We start from the raw sequence: 24,627 nt of genomic DNA on the forward strand, positions 1-24,627 counted from the left end.
GTGAATGAGCATGGAGTGACCCTGTGTTTAATCATGGAATATATCACGTAGAAAACATCTATTTAGACATGCAAGGAATGGGGGGCCTTTATCTCAGCCTGTCTTCCAGAAAAAGAGGAAGCAAGAGATATGAATTCATTGACTAAAGAAGTTAAAACATGCTGAGATCATCACGCCCCTCCCCTCGCTCTACAGCAGCAGATATAGGCCTACCTCATAAAGCTACTTAAGTAGGAAGTAGATTGTCAGAGTCGTTCACCACAGGGGAGGATGGGGCTCGGCATTCTACTCTGTGAGTATAAAACCATTGTTACTAGTAGATCTATTATATCACTAATACTAATCGATCTGTTATATCACTATTATTACTAGTAGATCTGTTGAACTAGTATTTGACCTATTTCTATGAATTGCATGGTTGTACTTAAACAACATTTTGTTCAAATTTAGCTTTAACGGAATACAGTAAAAACATGCCAATGGAATCTATGATCTAGTCTAGTGTCTGTATCTGTATATCACTATTTATTTATGTTTTCATTTACACGTCAACAAACAGTGATTATAGCTACCAACAAGCTGCAAAACATTTATTGTATTAATATTATTGTCTCCGCCAAGCCGAAAGGCATGGCGAGAGAGTATGTTTTGCACCCTGTCTGTGTGTCCGTCCGTCCATCCGTGTGTCCTTCTGTCTGTGACCAGCTGCTCTCCGGCACCGTTGGCCCGGTCACTTCGAAACTGTGCACACACACTCCCTGGATGCCAATTCAATTTTTCAGATTGGCCTGTTATAGCGCCACCAGGAGGCCGATTTGTGCAAAACACATTTTTTGATATTACTCCTACAGATTTTGTCCAAACATCACATAAATTGGTACACAGTATCTCTATAGTTATGTGATCAACACGGATCTGTCCGATTTCCCATATTCCATCCTGATTGCCTAAGACTGGCTTCCAAAGTTAGCAGGATTGGTTCGTTTTGAACAAAATGCCTCAAAACATGAACGCAGCATGCAATTTCAGTGAAATTGTGCACGCATATTCCCACTAGGCCGAGAAAGAAATGCCACCCTTTTCACATTGGCCTGTTATAGCGCCTCAAATGCCTCAAATCATGAATAAAGTGTCCGATTGCCGTGAAAGGCCTAAGAAGAAATGCCATCCTTTTCACGTTGGCCTATTATTGCGCCACCAGGAGGCCACAATAATAACATAAGAGAGAAAAAAAAGTGTGTTATTTGTTCTTGAATCTTGAATCTACTGTAGCTGTTCATTTTGGTATCATATTAATTAGTAATGATTAAAATGTTTATGAGTAATACTAAAAAGATCTGATATGTATGTTTAACTTGATATTGTCTCCTCAAATGTGTTTCAGTGCTGAGTAGCTTGCTCTGCTATGGACACAGTCAAGGTGTTTTTTTTTCATTCATTCATTTATTCATTCATGTATTAATTCATGTTGTAGTCAACTTGATTCTTTCTATGATTTGATTCCATGTGTGTGTGTGTGTGTGTGTGTGTGTGTGTGTGTGTGTGTGTGTGTGTGTGTGTGTGTGTGTGTGTGTGTGTGTGTGTGTGTGTGTGTGTGTGTGTGTGTGTGTGTGTGTGTGTGTGTGTGTGCGTGCGTGCGTGCGTGTTTTGTAGCTGTTATCCTGGAACCCAACCCAGCATTTATTGGAGAGACTGTTACATTCCAATGTAACATGGGAGGACATCCGACTGACTGGTGGTACTACTTTTACAAAGATGGTGTTAACTTGGGCGGACCCTCTGATAATAATGAATATAAATTGCAAGCACAGCCACATCAAAGTAGTGAATACCATTGTGAGGTTCGCCATAGAACGAATATGCAGTATGGCAGTCAAAGCCACAAAGTCAAATTGATTGTATCAGGTAAGTTATAGCATCATATTTATTCATAACTGACATTATGCTTAAGATCATTTACACACTATTATATGATACGTTAATTATAGTTCTGTTCCCAAAAGTAGATTAATAATGTATCATAATTCTATGGGAAGCATTTCCACTATGTCTTTCATTATATCAACACATTCATTGTCATGTTGTAAATAATGGTAATCAGTAGTTTATCAATATATTGTCTATACATTCAATACTGAGATCAATATACATATTAATCTCAGTAAGTAGAGACAAAGTCCCATAGCTGAAATAAAATAAAAAAAATCTTTTCAAGGCCGCACTATACTATATACACAATTTGACAGATGCATGTGTTTGATCATGTGATAACTTGTGTAATTTTTATGACACATTGTTGAGATGTTTTTTTTTAATTAGTATTATTCTAGCAGTTTGGAGAAATACTGAGGCTCAACAGTTTTACTGTTCTCTTTCATTTCTCTGTCATAAATAACAGCTAAACCATTGTCTACACTGACATCAGACAGAACAAGTGTACTGACATCATACAGTGTGACCCTCACCTGTACTGTAGACGACAGGACAGCGTCATGGGACATCTACTGGTACAAAGAGTTTGGACCTGTGAAGGAGATGACAAAACAGACAACCTACACATTCAGTCCCTCCAGTGTCTCACATGGTGGAAGGTTCTGGTGTCAAGGAGGGAGAGGAAACCCAACATACTACACACAATACAGCAACCCTGTTAATATCACTGTCTATGGTGAGTTACACTATATACATTAAAATCTGTTGGATTTTAATTTTTTATTAGCTTCCTGCATTCACACCTAAGTAATTTATATATAAATATGTGACCTTCTTTCTGTATTTTCCCTATTGCACAGTGTCAGGTTTCATTTGTGGTATACAAATGTGCATTTCATTTTTACTTAAAACGTAGATATTTTATGGTACCACTTATAAGTGATGACTTATAAGTGCAGTGTCATTATAAGTGTGTGTCACATTGGATAAGTGGTTAGTACTTATTAGTGTGTAGTTTTTATGTGTGTAGTTTACATGTTTCCTCTTGCATTAATGTGGATCTACATGTTAGAGACATTCTCTCCTGCCACTGGTCTTGAACTAGGACATGTTTAAGGCTGCTACATAGATAGTCCAACCAACATCCATTGGACAATGGACAGGGTAGGCAATAACTGCAACATTGCATAATTCAGAACTTCGGAGGTGCCTGTCAGAACTGTGTGTGTGTGTGTGTGTGTGTGTGTGTGTGTGTGTGTGTGTGTGTGTGTGCGTGTGCGTGCGTGCGTGCGTGTGTGTGTGTTTGGTCAGACGTTCAAGGTGGGCGTGATTTATTTAGTTTTGTTTACGCATTCAGCCCAGGCTTCATTCTACCAGCATTGCAAAAATTATTAGTTTTCAAGATAATGTCGGCTGAGAGGAGCTCAGGAGGTTCTAGGAGGTGCGTACTAGTCTCATGAGCCAACCTCCTGGAGGTACAACCACCTCTGTAATTCTGTAATACCTCTCTAGTGACCATGCATAAACACAACCTAAGAAATGGTAAAACTAAAAACTCCTTAGGAGGGATATCCACGTACTAAACCCAGCGCTGGCTGTAACAATGGTCCAGTGGCTTGAGAGTGACATACAGAGCCATAGTGTTGCTATAGTGTGTATGTGTGCGTTTGTGTGTATGTGTGCTTTTTTTGTCCTCTCCGAACTTTCATTGTTTTGGTAAGCCCTTCAGAAACAGAAAACAATTATTGTTCGGTTGGACTAAAACGTTTTTAGAGTTGGTGTCCATGTGCTGCTCAGTGGTTGTTGTTGTTATTATTATTATTATTAATAATAATAATAATTTTAAGAAGGACAATGATTAAAGTGTGTGTGTGTGTGTGTGTGTGTGTGTGTGTGTGTGTGTGTGTGTGTGTGTGTGTGTGTGTGTGTGTGTGTGTGTGTGTGTGTGTGTGTGTGTGTGTGTGTGTGTGTGTGTGTGTGTGTGTGTGTGTGTGTGTGTGTTACTTCTGCAGAGCGACCTGCTCCTGTTCTCAGCAGACACCCTGACTGGCCTGACATTTTCACTGGAGAGACTCTTATTCTGAAGTGTACGATCAAGGAAGGAAATGATTCTGGCTGGACTTACACATGGTGGAAGAACAACCCACAGGGCGGCACGACTGTTGCTAAGTCTTTCAGTGAAGAACCTGACTACACTTTTGGTCCTTCTGAGAATCCCAGTGGTGAATACCGGTGTATAGGTCAGCGCAAACTTGACCAACAACAATCCAAAAACAGCAACCCCTTCACTGTGTCTTTTAAAGGTATATATGCTTTGTATAACTTTGATAACAGAACAGCATTCTCTGAAACAGTGCCATCAACTATACTGCCAAAAAGTATCTTAATCGTAGGCCAATTTAAAGTGATAATTTACTCCAAAAATGAAAAGCTGTCAACTAGTTTCTTATTACAGACTTGTATTCCTACTGGGTCAGTGTATTTGGTTCATTAATTTATACTCTGTGTAGCTTTCAGCCAGTTTGTCCAGGAAGTGTCTGTAGTTTGAAGTTTTTCTCTGTAATGTAAACAACAGATCGACCAAAAGCCACACTGAAAGCTGAGCAGACAGTCATACGAGCAGGGGGCAGTGTTACACTGAACTGCTCTGTGGAGATTTCATCTGGATGGAAATACTACTGGTACCAAAACAACCAATCACTGATCATACAAGATGATCAATACTCTGCTGGACCAATCAGAGAGTCAGGAGGTGATCAATACTCTACTGGACCAATCAGAATGTCAGTAGGAGGAGTCTACAGGTGCAAAGCAGGGAGAGGAGATCCAGTTTACTACACTGAATACAGTGATGCTCTCATCTTAAATACTACTGATGGTGAGTCATTTAAAGATCTCAACCATGTCAAAGCGGCCGGGGGCAGGAGATTACGCTTACACCCCATACGTGTGTCTGTCTGAGTCTGTCTGTGAGCAGCCGATCTCGATCCGTTTGAAACTTCCCACTCCCAGTAGGCCAAGGAAGCACCTCTACCCAAAATATTTCAAATCGGCCTCATGATGGCACTATAACAGGTAACTTCACATTTTGGCCTATAAGGCAAAGAAATCGGTATATACTGTAAGTGATATTGGACCATCTGTTCTTGAGGTAATTGTTTATGCCCTAAAATCATGAGGGCTAGTTTGACCTTTGAGACCAATAGTACAGCAGATTAATGGCACATTTCAAAATAATCGTTCACTTTGTGATGCAAGCATGACATTTGGCACAAATACTCTCTAAGGGCCACTGGAAAAAGGCGCTGGCCACTCAAAAATCCAAGATGGCGCCCATTTTTTTTAATTTCTTATTATCCCACGATTTTGTAACCCTTTTTCACCCGGTGCCAATTATCTAAGTGATCCTCGGCACTACACTCCCCTTGCCAGCCTAGGGAGCCCAGAGCCGAGCTCATGCCCCCTTCAATGCACGAGAGCCAGCTGACCTTCTTGTCACCTGACAGGGGGGTGTTTCCCCGGTAGGACGTAGCGCGTGGAAGGAACACGTTATTCCAACCAGTTCCCTTCCCCTCCATCAGGCGCCCCGGCTGTCATGGGAGAGGCGGTATAGTGACCAGGATTACAACATGTTTTTGTGAGGGTATTAACTACCCTAGGAGACACGGGGAGAACATGCAAACTCCACACAGAGTAGGCCCTTTCGCCAATCCCACCTAGGGTATGGGCGCTGATGACGCGGAGGAGAAGACACGCCCACAACGCCCAAAGTGTCCCCGGCGGGAATCGAACTCAGGACCTTCTAGCTGTGAGGCGACAGCGCTACCGACTGCGCCCCCGTGCCCTTTCGCCCATTTATTTCAAGATGGCCGCCACCTTTGCGGAGCAGATAGTGATATAATCTTTCAGGTTGTGATACAAGGATAATATTTGGCACAAATACTGTCCACGGGTCACTTTTATGGAAAAAGATGCTGGCCACTCAAAAATCCAAGATGGCGACCATTTTGTTCAAGTCGGTCGCCACCTTTGATTGAAACCTTTATTTCAGGGAAATCCATTGAGACCAGGGTCTCTTTTTCAATGGTGCCCTGTGTACAAAAAGAACATTTACAACAATGGTTTTACAAAGACAAGGCTTATATGATGAGAGTTGCTCAATCTGTGCCCCCCTCAGAGACAATATAGGGTCACTTGTTTCCACTTTTCTTTTGTTTGAAAACATCATAAGCTTTGTCTTACCTACATTTAGAGACAGTTTAAGACCAGCTAGAGCTTGCTGAATAATATTAAAACAGATTGTAACTTTGCTATAGTTTGGCTGCTGGTTGGTGCTGAGGTGTAAAGTAGCCTACTGTGTCATCAGCATAGAAATGTGTTTTACAATGCTTTATAATCTTAGAGATGTCATTTATGTAGATGCTAAATAAGATAGGTCCAAGTATAGATCCTTGGGGGACTCCTTTTCTGACTTCTAAGAAGTTGGACTTAATATCTCCAACCATAATAGCCTGGGTCCTGTTGGACAGGTAGTCCTGGAACCATGAACAGGCCATGCTATCTAGTCCAATATTGGCTAATTTCTTTATTAGTATGGCATGATCCACCGTGTCAAAGGCTTTCTTTAAATCAATAAAAATGGCTGCACATTTTTGTTTTTGGTCCAGTTCAGTTGCTATATCATTTAAAACCAGTGACGTTGCTGTAATAGTGCTACGCCCAGGCCTAAAACCTGATTGGAATGTGTTTAAAATGTTATTACCAGTTAAAAAGCTACATAGCTGTTGTTTAATAAGTGATTCAAGTATTTTAGCTAAGACAATTTGGAGATAGGCCGATAATTATTAACAGCACTTCCACCCCCCTTGAATAGCGGAATTACATGGGCAGATTTCCAAACACTTGGGACAGTCCCGGATGCTAGTGACAAATTAAAAATATGTGTTACAGATTGGGCAATCAATGGAGCTGCAAGTTTTAACAAACTAGGTACCATATTATCTTCGCCAGTGGATTTGTTTACATCAATGTGACTTAGCTCAAATAGGAGTCAAATACCTCCGGCAATGTAAATTCTTTGAATGAAAATATTTCTCTGTTTTCCTCCACTGCGGATGAGCTAGATGCAGATACATTTCCTACGGGGGAGGGATCAGACCTTTCAAATAGATTTCCAGCCGCAATAACATGTTGATTAAAGAAATCACACATCATATGTTTGTCAGTAATAGGACCATTGACCACCCCGATCCAAACATGTCCTTCTGGCGTGATGGTTCATTGGGCCGTGGTGGTACTGCAGGCTCCACTTGCGGCTTGCTTGAATGACCCTCCTAAAGGCCTCACCGTGGATTTGTTGGGCTTCTTCCTCACGGAAGACACGGGCTAGGGTGCTAACCCATACTGCTCCCGGGATGCCGTCTACATTCAGGCTGTCACCCGTCTCTCCGGTGGTCACATATATGGTCATATATGTCTATGAATTGAATACCAAGGCTCTCATTGGAAACAAGACCGCAAGGACTTTCATGGACGGACCTGTTAGACAAAGTATTTTAAATGTAACTGTGCTGTTTTACATTTTTTGCCTAATAAAATATTCAATCAATCAATCAATCAATCAACCAATCGCCAAACTATTCCTGGTAGTCATATGCTTTCTAACTGCCCTGGTCAATTAGCTAGTAATAGTGAAACCAGTCTGGTTAGTCTGGACAAATGTTTCCATGAGGAAGCTGATGTTCGGATTGTTGTACATGCCAGGCATGCCACAGAGGAGGGTAGCAAAGTCATCGTGATCAAAGCCAATGACACTGACTTTCTTGTCATAGGACTAAACATGTTTCCCTCACTTCAGGACCTTGGTCTCCTGCAGCTGTTGGTTGCATTTGGGCATGGTCAGAGCCTAAGGTGGATTGGTGTACATGACCTGTACCGCTGTATTGGACCAGTAAAGACCAAAGGCATACTGTTCTTTCATGCCTTCACAGGTTGCGATACTGTATCCGCCTTTCGCAATAAAAGCAAAAAGACTGCCTGGCAAACATGGGACATTTGCTCAGAGGCTTCTCCCATCTTCACCAAACTAAGCCAATATCCTCCCAAACTGAATGATGATGACCTGAAGATCCTGGAGAAGTTTGTGGTCCTGATGTACGATCGATCGAGCACAGCTGTGTGCATGAATCTAGACTTGACATCAGAGCCTTTTAGAGAGTTGCGCCAATGAGGGGCAGAAACAGCGCTGGTCACGTGGTTCATGTAAGCTGGAAATAGTTACAAGTAGCCGTAGACTTCAATGCATTCATGAACTTCCGGTTTAGGGCTTTGTCACTATTCGCCAATAGACGGCTATGTAGAAGACCTGGCCCGAAGGAGTGAACGCTAGTGTCAGAACTCTCTCTCTCTCTATGGGTCTATTTGACATGTTTACCCGAAAACAGAGGCCATATTCCTCCAACAAGAGCAGCTCTGCTTCAACACACAAAACGTGTTGCGTATCAGACAGGCTGCATATGGGGTCAATCCACCCAAAAATGGTTGCCATCTTGAAAATTCAAGTGTCTGTGAGCGTTTTCTTATCAAGTGACTCATGGACACTGCTCCTGCCAAATTCCATGCTTGTATCACGACCTAAAAGATTATTATATAAGCGGGAGTGTCGCAGTGCCGAACGCACTGGGCGAGTGTTAGGGCTGCCCCGGCTGAAAAAAAACTATAATGACGGCGAATGGGAGGCCGTTGATCGCCGCTAATGGCCGCCCCAGCCCAGATGATGCATTTTTCCCCCGGGGAGTGGGGTTCGTTTTCCCTCAGGGAGCCTGGCCTCAAAGGGACCCGGCTGCAGGTATACTAGGGAATCTCTTAGACACTTATTGTTGTCAATCCGTTTTGAAATTACATTTATAATGTAATGAAACTCTTATTTTTCATTCAGTTTTGTAGTTACAGCACATTTGAAAGGTAATTCAAATAAATGTTATTTTGGTTTCAGTGTCTGGATCAGAGGAACAGAGTTCTCTACATGTAGTGGGTCTGATTGTAGGACTAATAGTTGTCATTCTGCTGACCATCCTACTGACCCTGCTGAGTAGATATAGAAAAACTAAAGGTGACAACTAACTGACTACTCACATCCTATAAATACATGAACTAATTAATGAATCACTGCTACAATATGTTGTGACATTGTACACAGAGGACTGGCTTACAGTGTAAAACTATATTTAACATATTTTACTCTCTGTATTACAGATCCATGTTGTATCAGGTAGGCCTATGTACAAGATCTGTCTTTAGGACAACACCTGTTTTTTTTTTTTACAAAAAGCAACTCTACTAACAACATTTATATACAACTAATTAATGAACTATGATGGTTCAGACTGTCTGTCTGATCTTCAAACTATTTACTGCTTTATGTTGCTAAATGTTTATCTTTGAACAGATCTGTCGAGTCCCAGGGAACCAATCAGAATTCAGCAGCAGACCAGAGGACCAATCAGAGAGGAAGGCCAGACGATGGACACGCCCCACTTCAGCATGGTCAGCCCTTCAATCAATCAATCAATCAATCAATCAATCACATACCAGCTGATCAATAATGGAATTTCAGTGATAGAATGAATGAATGAGCGACTATAAAACCAGGCATTTGTTTTACATAAGAGTGGTAGGTGAAATACATATCCACCTATACAGTACAGTGTAATTCACAATACAATAGGATTTTATTCCCTCAACAATGAATTTGCTGCATTGAAAGAGTCTTGATCTAAAGCAAGCAATAGAATAACTGCAAACATAGTAAAAGTTTAGGCTATCAAGCTTAGGGTCACTGGCCAATGGGTTTGAATTTAGACTGGCTGGTCAAGTTGTTTAATTTATGAGTCACTTCAATATTAAACAAGTCATTAGGCAGAGGCTGTACTCAATGATAGACATGATAGATGATAGTCTGTCTGTCTGTCTGTCTATAGGAGCAGGAGAACCAGATGTGACCTACGCTCAGGTTAATTACCAAAACAAAGGCAAAGCCAAGAATAAGAAAGGTAGGTGAAATACATAATTAACAACGTTAAATCAACATTAAATGTGTTTTCAAAGAGGCAGCAGTTAGATTTTACAGCATTGTAGAGATTAACAGTAATTTAATTTAAAGATGTCTACTTTATGTTGTTTCTTTCAGACGAGGCTGCAGATGAATCCAGTGATGTGACATATTCACAGATTGAACTCAAAACTCTCGGCAAGAAGAAGAAGGGTGAGTACCAAAAATAACGTAACAATGTTTTTTCATGTTATGAAATGATTAAGGTGTAGATTATGGACTGTACAGTGTTTTTAACACAACTCAGAGGGTGTGTATGAGTGGGTTCATGTGTGTGAAATGTTGTCATTTAAAGAAAATTTAAAGAAAGTAGGTAGCTGATATATTGCACTTTTACCTTAGCGCTATGTATACTCTTAGTTGCTTGTTTTAGAAGAGAATGCACTTAAGACTTCTGGTGATTAGTAGTTTCGTTCCCTACACATGTTGCACACACCTATTTGAAAATAGCCAATCTACAAGCTCACATGTTGTAATGTGACCAGGGCAGGAATTTCACGGCGGCCACGACGTTGCCAACTTGCCCCTCTGGGCCCTCTCATTGGCCGTGTGCCTCTCGAAAAATGACATTCCCTCACGGCCACAGTGGCCGTGGTGCCTCAGCTGCGCCAGCATCTGATTTCACAGTTTTTCCTCTGCGCAGAGAGAGAGAGAGAGAGAGAGAGAGAGAGAGAGAGAGAGAGAGAGAGAGAGAGAGAGAGAGAGAGAGAGAGAGAGAGAGAGAGAGAGAGAGAGAGAGAGAGAGAGAGAGAGAGAGAGAGAGAGAGAGAGAGAGAGAGAGAGAGAGAGAGAGAGAGAGAGAGAGAGAGAGGTCCGTAGTAGCCTATGGACCATGTGCCCCGATGTTTTTTTCAACAGCAACATATAGATAAATACATTTGACTAAATACAGCAAAATCCCAAAATGATTAATCTTGATCTAAAGCAAGCAATAGAATAACTGCAAACAAATTCAAAGTTTAGGCTATCAAGCTTAGGGTCACTGGCCAATGGGTTTGAATTTAGACTGGCTGGTCAAGTTGTTTAATTTATGAGTCACTTCAATATTAAACAAGTCATTAGGCAGCAGTTGTACTCAATGATAGACATGATGTCTGTCTGTCTGTCTGTCTGTCTGTCTGTCTGTCTGTCTGTCTGTCTGTCTGTCTGTCTGTCTGTCTATAGGAGCAGGAGAACCAGATGTGACCTACGCTCAGGTTAATTACCAAGGCAAAGCCAAGAATAAGAAAGGTAGGTGAAATACATATTCACCTATACAGTACAGTGTCATTCACAATACAATAGGATTTTATTCCCTCAACAATGAATTTGCTGCATTGAAACATAATGATAGAATACCTCTAGTCCTGAAAACAAAGGCAGATAGTGATACAGCCTCATATATGGTTAAAAGTTCAGATGAGTAATTTGAGTATTTAATCATACTCAACATAATGTGGATTAAAAGGTACTACTAATCATTTTTGCTAACATGTTCTGTGTATTGTTTTCCATTCACAGAGTCAGCAGCTCCAGAAACCACTGAAGACACAGTTTATTCTCAGGTCAAACCAGGAACAAGCCGTGGTAAGATTCAATTTTATTTGACATCTACAGAACTAATGGTGCTATAGATAACTCTGTAAGCTGTGAGCTCATAGAAAATGAAATGCAAACTGTCAGACTAAAATATCTTATTCAATGACAACCATTGTTTCAGGGTTTGACTTATTAAACTTGTATGATGCTGTTTATTCCAGGTTGGTAAATGAAGATGTCAGGAACATATATTCAAGACAACATGGAAGAAACAGAGTTGTATTTATATCCACATAGATATAAGTCATACACACAAACTGGATCCTATTTGAACTCATTAAAACAGTCTTAAAGGAGTACTTCACCCCCAAAATGACTGATCAATCCTTCACTCCATGAAGCCTTGAATAAATGGAGAATCTTAGTTGAATGAAGAATGAGAGAATTAGAGAACATTATGATGAAAAGAAGAAAAATAGGACAGGATAGGACAGTAAATGTATATTAAACATCCATTTATAAAACCCAGAACAATGCTCACAGAGTAATCCCAAGTCTCCCAAGTCATATGCTCAGTACTTCCAAAACATCGCTTTAATCTGGCGCACAAACAGGCAAAATCCTCTCATAGAGAAATTACACACACACACACACACACACACACACACACACACACACACACACACACACACACAGACACAGACACACGCTGAGCTGAGCTGTTGAACCCCATGTGCATGCCCAGGCGTGTTTTTAAAAAGCAGTGTTTTTGAAGTAATGAAGGTACGACTGCATACTGTTGTGTTGCGTTTTTGATATAGTTTAGCTTTAGCTTCAGAGCAGGTGATACCCTCTATGGAATGAAAATGTGTTCTGGTGCTGCTGTGTTTACTTAGCAGTGTTCATGTGGTCTAATTGGTTATTATCTTGCACATAGAAATAGAATGTTACAGCCATAACATGCAGTTGTAAGTTATCTTGCAACATAAAATCTAAAATAACACAGTGTAAATTATACTGTACTGTAGGTACAGTGTAGGAGGGGGGGACGGGCAGGGTGGGCTCAGAGTGTTTTTCCCCCCAATCTACATATCGTCTGTTGGGTAGAAACCTCCTAAACTGTTACTTTTGAAAAATTAACTGGATCCAATGCAGTTATTATTTAGTCACAAGCTCTTGTTAATGTTAACCACTCTCGTTACGTGTGTCTCGCTTTCAAGATAATGTCAAAACATGTTGTGATGCAACGCACTGTGAGCTTGTAGATCGGCTATTTTTGCAACATTTGTGTGAGTATAACATTGCAGTATGACGAAGTGGGGCATTCATTTACCACAAATTAATTAAATAAATAGATTTTAAAAATTAAGAAAAATATTAAAAAAATATGGAGATACAAGGTTTTTTCCCAACAGCAACGATAATTAACTTGTAAGAGTTTTGCTTGGAGAAACCAGATATTGATGTTGTAGACAGGGATATTGTATTTTAGCTTTAGTTTTCCTTCTCAACCATTTTTGCTTTTGTTGTTGGCCTACCTAAATTATATATATTTTAAATTGTAAGGTAAATTATACAAATGATTGTATTAATATTGTATATACCGCTGACTGATTGCTGAATTGTTAATATTGTGATGTAGATTCTCTGATTTAGCGTTAAGGGCCGTTCACAAGAACTACAACCATAATGATAACTATAACTGTACATTTATATTAAGTTTGAAATGGTTTTAACTCAAGTGGATGGCAGAGTTCACAGAACAATATAACAGAGGTGAATAATATAATTGAAATCACTTTCACAGCATTAACACAATGTTATGACTCAGCTGTTTGATTGGTCACATTATCATTATTATAATTAGTTATTATTAATAGTTATTATTATTGGTGTGAATGACCCTAACCTCTGATTCTGTATTATTATATGTATTACATCGTATGCATGTATGTAGGCTATACATGAAAACATGTATTCTAGCATTACATTCTATTAAAATAGTAATAACCTGCATTGTTTCTCTTTTTATATAGTTGTAAATAAAGGAGTATAGTAATAATCTACTTTTGATAAGCCCTATACTGTAAGTGATATTTCTTTTGTTAAAACAAAACTTTTTTAGTTAAAATGTTAAAGATATTAATAGACATTTTCAAGTTGGTCACCAATTTCATCCAATCAAGAAAGAGAACCAATTAACAGCGTCAATTGTATTGTGTGCCAGTTGCAATTTTATCTGCAATTTTTTTGTTTCTTCACTTCTAATTTCACTTGTTTATCCTGTATTCTGTATGAGTTATCTGTGCTGATTGGATAAAATTGGTATCTGCACCTGTTGTATTGTGTCTTTTACTATTAATAAAAAACATAGCAAATAACATTTTCTGGTTGTTTTCTTCAGACCTACAGTAGTTGTTTATGAACAATTTTTTTGGGCATTTTCAAACATAACCTAAAGCTGAGAAATAGATCTACAGTACAAGACATGTAGATCAGCTATGTTCAGTGCACGACAGCAGTGCACAACCAGGGCCGGCGCTTCCAGGCAGGCGACCAAGGCGATTGCCTGGAGCGGAGCGGCAGTTTGGAGAGGCGGCAAAAATTGTCGGCCAATGAAAGTGTAGTATTCTGAAATGAATGATGACACTTGCACGATCTGTATTCTATCACTTCTTTGTCGTTCACTTCACTGTTTGCTTGAGTGAATTAACCTTGTGATACTGCCTGTCTGTCTGTCTGCTGCTTGGAACTGGTAGAGTTGCGGTGGGGGGAGGGGGGAGGGGGCCTGTTAAACTGACGGCACTCGCAGCTCACCTCTCTCCCTTATTGTTGAACAGTTAATGCAAGTTAGACCAGTCAGTCACACACTACAAAATGCTACCAAATAAACCACCATCAGTGCTGCAGTTTAGAGGAAAGAAGGTGAGAAATGTGTGGTATCTTTTAATATGTAGCTGTTGATATTTTATGAAGCCAGGGGGGGGGGTGTCCGAGATAGCTTGCATTGGGCGGCAATTGGGTCAGAACCGGCCCTGGGCACAACTAAGTATAAATAAGGCATAAATCCAACCCTAACCCCTAAAACTAACCTCTAAATGTCCAATCCTAAACCTCACCCCAACCTGAATCTTTTTCTAATCCTAAACCAGGAAAATGGTCCTAACAATGTCTAGTCATATTCTAGTATATTCTATTATATTTGTGGGGACATTTTGCCGGTTTCTTCCAAACCGCCGGCCCCACTAGACACATGATTGTACAATATTACTGTAAGTTTGACTTTACACTTCACTGTATTCCAATAGTGATCATAGTAAATATTACAATGTAATAATTTATCAGATACAAAGCTCATTGTTGTTCATGTATTTAGTGTGTCTTTAGTCTTCTACACAGCAGTGTGTGAACACAGCAGAACAGAGATGAACAAAAACCACAAGAGGAACAACATGCAAAAAAAATTGTTTCGCTTCCTTCAGACAATGTAGCAGCATTTTATTTATGTATTTCGTGTCTTTCTTGAAGCATGAAACCACCAGAAAACAAGACCTGCCTAAAGTTACATCCTCCCTCCAGACCACAGGATGACTCACCATGCAAATAATAACTACTTTCCTCTGTCTCTAAACACGCTACATTTCATAATCCTCATCTTTCTCATACACTTTAAATGATGAAATATTTGGTAAACGGTGCATTTATATACAGTACATGTAGTGCCTTTATCCAAAGCACTGTACAATGTGCATTACATCTCACACACACACACACACACACACACACACACACACACACACACACACACACACACACACACACACACACACACACACACACACAGACACACAGCGAGTAAACCCTTTTCTTCTTTCCCCATAGCAACCAGTGTTAAGCTGCTGTCTCACAGTCTAAGTATGTGACTGGGTGTCATGCTGTGGCTGTGGGGTCCCTGGTGTCTATTCTGCCTGCTCTGCTGACCTCCCAGCCATAATCGCATTGTCAAACACTACATCTACCACAGGTGCAGCATGCACACAATATACTACAGTACACATGCTATGCACAAATGCATGCCCACACACCTGCAGGCACACTTGTACAGTAAGTAACTATGCACGTAAAACCATGTTCTTTTCTATAGTATAGACACTTCAATCACATGTACACACAACATACTTCATTGCTTCTTACCATTCATGTAATTATAAGACAAATTGTGAATAAAACACTTTTAAATTACTCTTTTTAATCTGGTTAATGTGAATAAAAACATCCTTAGAAAAAACAGACAGTCAACACAATCACCGTTGCAAGATTTACTCAAAAGCAATGCAGTTGACCTAATTATAAATTAAACAAGTTGACTATCATTTTCATTTCTTGTCAAATGAAATGTACCTATAACAATAACAAGTAGTTCCACTAGGCTACATCAAGAAATATTAAAAAATATATACTTTTCTCAAGTTTTCTATGAATTAAATATGTGCTATTCAAACCGCTCTGGATACAGTATAACAAAAGATGAATTATATGCACAAGTTGGTTCTGGGTCAGCAACAGCAAGATGACTAGTCTTGGCTTACTGTCACGATCATACAATTTTATTTGACGAGTAATTGTCATACATATAATTGCGATTAATTTTTTTGGGCATTGAACATTGGAACATACATACAAATTACATTTCTGTTTGGCTTTTAGACTTCATAAACAAAGATTGCACAGGGCAGAAATGATTGCCATATTTAATTGTATACAAAAAAAATGTAATGGTGGAAGGAAAATGATTGAAAACAAAATAGTGAAATGGCTGGAAATAGCCAAGCTCACAATGCGTGTTGTGAGTTTATAGATCTGCATCCACTCTTTTTGAAAATATTTGAAAATGCATGAAAATGCTTTTTTCACATGGAAACGATTATGACTATAAAGCAAAAATAATTGATTATCTTAAATAATTGTGATTAGGTGATTATGTAATCATTGTGACAGGCCTAGGTTTACTCTCCCAATTCTTCCACTGTAGGGCACCAGTGGTGGCCATTTTGTGCTGCCACATATAGAAAATCCATACATTTTTCCCAGATTTCTGAAAATATTGATATAGATTATTTTAAGCCTGGAACAAAGCCATCCAGGCTCCTACTGAATCATAACCATAACACATTTTATTCTGTGTCAAAATATATTTGAATATTTAATTATATTATACTATATTTAATAAATACCCTTTTTCTTGCGGTTTTCTAATATTTGTTTTACATAGAATCAAATGTTTCATGGTTATAATTCGCCATGAGCCTGGATGGCTTGGTTCCAGGCTTAAAATAATGTATATACATATTTTCTGAAATCTCTATGAGAAAAAAATAATGGGTTTTCTATCTGTGACACCACAAAATGGCCACCACGGCTATGCCCTGTACTCTGTTTCTCTCGATTTGAAACCTCTATGTGTTAACTTTGACCCTCTGAATGATTTTCACTTTCACAGTGTGAGCTGGAACTGTTCCATTCAGCTGCTGGAGCTGCTCACTGATGAACTGAAAGAAGAGAAAACAGAAGAAAACCTTTCATTATGAAATCACTTTTGAGTGTACAATGTACAATAAGCAATATAGAGGCAGAAGTATCAGGTGTACAGCATAAGGGCAACTAAGTTCACACTGCCTTCACATTAAAACCTATGAGACTGCATGGTAAAAAAGGAGGCAAAGGCACTTTTCAGTGTGCTTTTTTGGGGGGCTAAGCAGACGAATTGAAAAGTTGAGAATAGCTTAACTTTTTGAGAAACGCACATGATATGGGCTGCTTTTCATCAGCTGACCAATCACGGTGAATTGTGTCAGCTGTCTCGAATGCTGATGACAAATTACAGGGCTAAAATACTGATGAATGCATAGCCAGAAGTCCTAAGTGATAGTCTCTCTAAACTGTGTGAGCAATGTTGTGGAAATAAAATGTCACATTTTATTTCCATTTTAGTAAGGCGCTTCCTTGTGGGCAATGCACATTTAATTTAAATGTGCATTGCCCACTAGGAAGTGCTTTTTCTTCAAAACAGGTGGATAGTGTGTGAACACACCCTCACACTGAATTCACCTCTTCAACAGCGAGTGAATTTCCGCTGTGTAGGATTCCACTAAATGTGCGTATCCGAGGTATGAGTAACGCCCTTGTAAATACTCAAGTTGTGGTCCAACGAGAGCTGTGCTGCTCCGAGCAGCTTAGATTCAACAGCTGTGGCCAGTAGGAGAGCAGGAAGGGAGGAGAAGTAGGCTTCTCCTGGTACTTGGTGCTCGTCTATGGCAGCTTGTTTGTAAATAATACATTTAAGGTAAGAAATACCTGGAAACCAGACAAATCTGCCAGCTAAAAAAATAAATCAGGCCTGCAGTGATATTAGTCTGGCCATGCCAGGTTAATGCCGTGCTCAATCTTGATTAATGTCACATCTACAACTCTACAACTGCCCACTCCTTTTGTGGGTATTTTTTTTCTTACTGTACATAGCCTACATGAAATGAATCCCCTGCATTTAACCCATCCTAGCTATTTAGGAGCAGTTGGCGCTATGGAGGCAGCTCCTGGGGGGCAGTTAGGGGTTAAGTGTCGTGCTCACTCAACACATAGACCACGGCCGGGGCACAAACCGGGGACATTCTGTTTCTCAAACGGCATCTCTACCTATTCAGCTATGGCTTCCCCCCTACATGGCCGCCGCCTACTTCAATACAGTTGTCCGTTTCTGTCCATCTCAAGTGGTGTTTATAAGCTACAAAATGACATAATATTTTACAGTATACTGTATATGTCATTGTGTAGCTTTTGTGTGCTAGTGTTAGCATAAGACTGCTTCTAAAGTATATTGGAATGGTCAATGGTGAAATTTAGACTTTGTTTTAATGTATGATCAAAGGGTACAGTACATATTCTATATACAAATGTTACCTCTTTCAGAAGTGTAGTGATGGTTTCATTACTGAATTCACCCGTGGACAGCATCTTGATCTGCAGGTGTGCCACTACTGAGGCTGTGGGACAATGAAAAGAGAAATCACTATTATACATTGACTCACTTAAACATAACATTGTTTCCTTTATATTCATATACAGTACATTCTCAACCCATTTGCCTAAAATGTGTTTGATTAATTGCACCAAAGACAAAAACATTCACCAAACAACACAAACAGGATGAGTCTGTTTACAGTCATCTTGAGCCCACAATGTGTCAGTTTGTTGTCGTAAGTGATGTGGTTATTCCTTGTTCCGTGTGTTTACAAGCTATTCCAGTATTTCTAAGGTCTTGAGTATTTTGTTCCTAGTGATTTTCTAGTGTGGGTTATTTTTTGAAAATAAAGACCTTTGCATCTTCACTGCTCTGCCTGTAACTGTTTGTTTCCGCACTTGAGTCCTACACCTCCTGAACCATATGGTGACAGTATCCCTAAGATGTCTACAAGATGGAACACTGCTTCATAAACTAGCAATTTTGGATTAGCGTCTGCAAAAAGATGTGTAAATGACTAGGGAATTGAATGAATACATCATTTATATTGGGTGAGAATAGGTGAAATAGGTAAATTACTTAATAAAACAAAGCCAATTATGTTTGAGTGGTTAAAAACTACAACAGTGTAAAAGCATGCTGGTTGAACTTGGTACACTGTGCTGTAAGCACCACAGCTGCAGTTAATAACATTAATATTGGTGTGTTAGATTGAGGCGTGCTACGATATAGCAAAGCAATGACTCAATTAAAAACCAACAGATAGTATTATTATAAAAAAAAAAATGTTATTATGAATAATAACAAGGGACACATACCTCCATCCATCATCATTGTAGTTGGTATTGGAGTCATTGCAGTTGGAGTCATAGTGGATGGATCAGTTGTTGAAGTTGGGGCTGGAACAGTATATGTGTTTGGAGTAGTTGTGGCTAGAATAGTCATGGTTGTAGGAGTGGTTGTAGGAGTAGTTGTGCTTGTGGTCATCATAGGTGTAGTTGTGCTTGGAGGTGTAGTTGTGGTCATCATAGGTGTAGCTGAGGTTGGAGGTATAGCTGAGGTTGGAGGAGTAGTTGTGCTTGTGGTCATCATAGGTGTAGCTGAGGTTGGATGAGTAGTTGAGGTTGGAGGAGTAGTTATGCTTGTGGTCATCATAGGTGTAGTTGTGGTTGGATGAGTAGTTATGCTTGTGGTCAACATAGCTGAGTTTGGATGAGGAGTTGTGGTGGTGGTCATGGCTGAGGTTGGAGGTGTAGTTGTGGTGGTGGTCATGGCTGAGGTTGGAGGTGTAGTTGTGGTGGTGGTCATGGCTGAGGTTGGAGGTGTAGTTGTGGTGGTGGTCATGGCTGAGGTTGGAGGTGTAGTTGTGGTGGTGGTCATGGCTGAGGTTGGAGGTGTAGTTGTGGTGGTGGTCATGGCTGAGGTTGGAGGTGTAGTTGTGGTGGTGGTCATGGCTGAGGTTGGAGGTGTAGTTGTGGTGGTGGTGGTCATGGCTGAGGTTGGAGGAGTAGTTGTGGTGGTGGTCATGGCTGAGGTTGGAGGTGTAGTTGTGGTGGTGGTCATGGCTGAGGTTGGAGGTGTAGTTGTGGTGGTGGTGGTCATGGCTGAGGTTGGAGGAGTAGTTGTGGTGGTGGTCATCATAGGTGTAATTGAGGTTGGAGGAGTAGTTGAGGTTGGAGGAGGAGTTATGCTTGTGGTCATAGGTGGTGGTGTTGATGTGGTAACTGCAGTTGTGGAAACTGGGGATAGAAGTGTAATTTGGCATGAGATAATACAGTATTTAAAAAATAATATAATTTATATAATGGAGCTTCAGGTCAACCCAGCTACATACAATTTTTTTTTTTACTGGACAGAGCCACAACAGGTTGTTGTAAATTGTTTAGAATTCAGTATGTTTCTTTTAAACACAGGGCTCCCACGGTTTTGTTTTATCCCCCTTCTCTTCTCTGTTTACATCAACATCTCCTGCAGCAGTGAAGGAATGAAGGATGCCGATGACATGGCCCTACTGGTGGCCCTCCTGACTGACACCAATGCTTTGTCTGAATGCCATCAGACCGTAAACAACCCACATCCATCCTAATCCCCTCGCCCAACACTCCCCTTTCTGACAGGTGGTGTCAGGTGCTTCCCTCAGCCCGTAGGTGTACAGTGCATGCATTGACAAATATCACCCTCCCCGCCCAGCTTTTCTCCCCTGAACACGGACAATTGTGTTCGTTTGGACGCTCGACAAAGCCGGGCGCAATACCGCGATGGATTCGAACCCCCAGACTCCACGGTGGTATAGCTACTTTAACCACTGCGCCCCCCGGGCACCTACCATTTACCATTTATGATACCTCATTGTTTCCTTCCAATACAATTTGCTAGAGCAGCAAGAATGCCTGGGTGCTTAACCATTTCTGTTTTTTTATCACAGCTTTCCCCTTGTTTATAATTTAGTTTAGACATTAAAGCTTCCATTCAACTTTCACATAGAAATGAATGGTGTGAATGTTATGTACAGAATCACCTAAAAACTATTTGTGAAAAGTCAGATTTTGCCACTGTCCACATTGACAGAAGCCCAAAGCCCCGCAATCTGCTGACTCAAATCCCCACAATAAGAAACTAAATGACGTTTTCCTACTTTCACCCTCTGACAGTGATGTAACTGCAACTGTAATGTAAACAGTGTCATCTGACAGCTTTCAGTAGAGCAGGTTGTTGTACATTCAATTCAATCAAATTGGCTAGTAACCATTTAAATTACAATAAAATGAATTGTGGAGAATTATTGGTATTTCTTTGTCACAATTTTCATATTGATTTAGATTTAAGTGGAAATCACCAAAATTAGATGTTTGTCACATAAATTAAGAAGCAGCAATCATTTGTATCTTTAATTTCTAAAGTATATCACAAAGCAACACTTGGATAATATCATGAAAAAGTGGAATGACAGTCAAGTGAAAGATACAGTATGCCCAATGGTACAATACAAATAAATTCATAAATATAACATTGTAATTATGAAGCATCTATTGAATACTTACTTTGCCCAGATGATATATAAAAATATCCGGCTAAAAATATCAAAGAAAACATTTTGCTTCCCATTTCAGTGGATAAAGGAAACTCTCTGCTCTTGGTTTGTAAATTTTGCTTCTAAGAAGCTTGAAGATCAAGGCTCCTGTGTGTGCAACAAGGCTGCTTTCAAGTGACCTGAAAAACAATGGGAATCACAGCCTTCAACATGAGTTTACAAAATACAATGCCCACATGTCATTGGACTGAAGCCAATCAGGTGTTACTGGAAGCTATGACAATTGTGGTCAAACCAGTTTCCAAGCTGTCAAGTGCTTCTGTATTAGACAGCCAGTATACTGTAGGCTACACGATGTACAGTACATCATGCATGTCAGTGGTGTATTAGAGTATATTATTTTAATTATGCTGAAACATTGGTATGCAGGGGCGCCGATTTATGCGTGCATGCATGCGATTATTTTCCGGGTTTGTTACCTTTTTTTTGCTACTTTAATGCGGTTAATTCGGTTAATTTGGTACAAAAAAATGACTCCATGAAGTGAAGATGTCGGAGTTTTTTTTTTTTTTTTTAGTTTGTGATGGGTGCTCGTCATTTCCCCTGGGTGCTTTAGCCCCGAGGCACCCACAGTACCGGCGCCCTTGTTTGGTATGCAGAATGAACCCGGAAAGACGTAAAAAATACTTAGCAGTAAAAACAAGGTTGAAACACTTTTGACCAGTCTCCTCGGACTTACAGTACAATAAATAAAATAAAACCACAATTCTTCAGATAACTCACTAGATATTTTCACATAATGAAAAGCTAAAATGAAGACATAATGCTTAACCTCAAAGCAGTTTACCTATATACCTAAACATCATGTTTTTCATCCTCTTCTCCTGGTCTTCTTTTTTCTTTCTTGATTCATATGATCACCCCTTGTGGACATGTTTGAATGATCCATGTTTCTTTTGTGATTGTAGTTTAGGACAAAACACAACTTGTGTTACATTTGACAACAACAATTACATTTTAGCCACAAAATGCTGAACAAAATGTTACGTGTTCTAGTCCAAATGGAGATATGTCCTATTCCAACTTTTACATTTAAGAAGGTAATTATTTGTGAGTTGTACTGGTATCAACTAGCTTTAGAAAAGGAGATGAAACTATGTTTTCGTCTGTCGGTGTGTCTGTGTCCCAGTAGGCCAAGGAAGAACCGCTGCCCCATATGTTTCAAATCAACCTCATGATGGCCCTTTACGTTTTGAACCGTAGGTCGTACGGTCAAACTTCTACCCCGTGGGTTTCTTGGATCATGACGGCAACTCCCCATATACAGTAGGCCCTGGCCATTTGCTCGATTTTCCGCTATAGACCCCTTAACAGACGACGTCATACTGGCTGCGTGCAGCCAGTATGCGCGCAACGAAACCCATTATATCAGGTCTCGTTAGGACGCGTCTCACTAGCCAACACACACAAGAGGGGGTTGGGGTGTGCTGAAACCAGTGCACCCCGAAACAGGTTGGGAATTGATTGCGTGAAACAATCACCTGTGCGTCCAGGCTCAATGTTAGTAAACAAATAATTGGTCTATTTCGCGTTTTCTTCAAAGCACACTTTTTACTACTACTCCAACACATTTAGTCCAAAACTCACACAAATGTTTGATTTGTGTGATGTGTTGGCTTATCTCTGGAGTCTTGTGATCAAGACACATCAGTCAGATTTGTGCAAACATTTTCCCACAGTTTTGGCCGGGGAGGCAGATACCCTCTCTACGTTCAAGAGAAGGCTTAAAACTTTCTTTTTGACAAAACAAATAGTTTGCCTTGGTCTAGCCTCTCAGTTATGCTGCTTGATTGATTGATGTACTTTATTTAGTAAGACATGAGAACAACAGTACATGGAAGTACAAATTCACAATAATAGGCTATAGGCTTAGGTGGCTGGGGGACTTCCCATGACTCACTGAGCTCCTCTCTCCTCCACTCCCACTTCATCTGTAGGTATGCATTCATGAATGCATTTAACTTGACTTCCTTCCTGGAATGTTTTAGGGCGGATCGAGGGATTCCATGGACTATGGCTGTGGACCATAATTATTGTCCTTTAAAGTAAAGAGAATGGTCTTGACCAGCTGTAGCTATATGCAAAGTGTCATGAAAAAAACGTTGTTTTGATTTGCTGCTGTATAAATAAAATGTATTCGACATATCGTTCATTGACAAGAAAACACCTTTGCTAACTATATCCTCTACTATGATTTAGCTATCTCACTGTGTAATGTTTGTATTTATGTATTTATTTTAAGAGTTGGCCGATGGACACATAATTATACATCAACAGCTAAGGCAGAAGGATGTGATTATTTTTGTCTTATGAAGTAGCCTATCATATCCCTGATACTGGACTTCCTGCCAGACATGCCAGCCAGAGTAAAACAATAACTGAACTCATGGGAAATTCCACTAAAACAATCAAATGCAGGAGTAGTTAGACTTGAAACACAGCATCTCACTCAATTAACATGTCTGGTAAATAGTGCATTGACAAAAATGCACCACACACTGAGTTTTCTGGATGGATGAATAAGTAAGTAAGTAAGTAAGTAAGTAACTAAGTAGCTGATATATTGCACCTTTACCTTAGCGCTATAAGTATACTCTTACAGTAGTTGCTTGTTTTAGAAGAGAATGCACTTAAGACTTCTGGTGATTAGAGGTTTCAGCCAGTAAAGGGATTCTTTCGCTGTTTCAATGCTCTAGTCTAGATGGTGACGCCGGGGAAATGGATTGCTGAGGTGGAGCGCAACACCTAGCCTGGCATTGGCCAGACTGATACCGTGGATCAGAAAATGATCGGGCCAATGAGTGACTGTCCGTACAACAGTGAAAAGCATCAAAATCATTTTCTGATTTCTCATCCCTATGGGCCGAAGTCCAGACTGATTCCGGGGAGGAACGTGAGAGTGAATCCACGGTATCAGTCTGGCCAATACCATGCTACGCAACACCTACCATTCAGCGT

The 24,627-nt window shown here is 40.0% G+C and overlaps 2 protein-coding genes across 2 annotated transcripts; one reads left to right on the forward strand and one right to left on the reverse strand.

The window, feature by feature from the left end:
* The first annotated feature begins 269 nt into the window (after positions 1-269).
* Positions 270-12,349, forward strand: LOC311051238 (uncharacterized protein). The gene is made up of 11 exons (XM_084065720.1): positions 270-292; positions 1,385-1,420; positions 3,945-4,235; positions 4,508-4,810; positions 8,927-9,043; positions 9,187-9,202; positions 9,380-9,477; positions 10,121-10,195; positions 11,207-11,272; positions 11,543-11,608; positions 11,782-12,349. Exons 1-11 carry the CDS (start codon positions 271-273, stop codon positions 11,787-11,789), a joined length of 1,098 nt encoding a protein of 365 aa, XP_083921846.1. The 5' UTR covers position 270; the 3' UTR covers positions 11,790-12,349.
* A 3,201-nt stretch (positions 12,350-15,550) lies between these two features.
* On the reverse strand, positions 15,551-20,021 carry LOC311051240 (uncharacterized protein). Its single transcript, XM_084065722.1, has 3 exons — positions 19,397-20,021; positions 18,518-18,600; positions 15,551-17,109 (listed from the first exon to the last, which is right to left on the reverse strand). The coding sequence occupies exons 1-3, from the start codon at positions 19,992-19,994 to the stop codon at positions 17,017-17,019; spliced, it is 774 nt and encodes a 257-aa protein (XP_083921848.1). The 5' UTR covers positions 19,995-20,021; the 3' UTR covers positions 15,551-17,016.
* Positions 20,022-24,627: the final 4,606 nt, after the last annotated feature.

Source organism: Gymnoscopelus microlampas, assembly GCF_963454915.1.
Source record: "Gymnoscopelus microlampas genome assembly, chromosome: 9".
Lineage (NCBI taxonomy): Eukaryota > Metazoa > Chordata > Actinopteri > Myctophiformes > Myctophidae > Gymnoscopelus > Gymnoscopelus microlampas.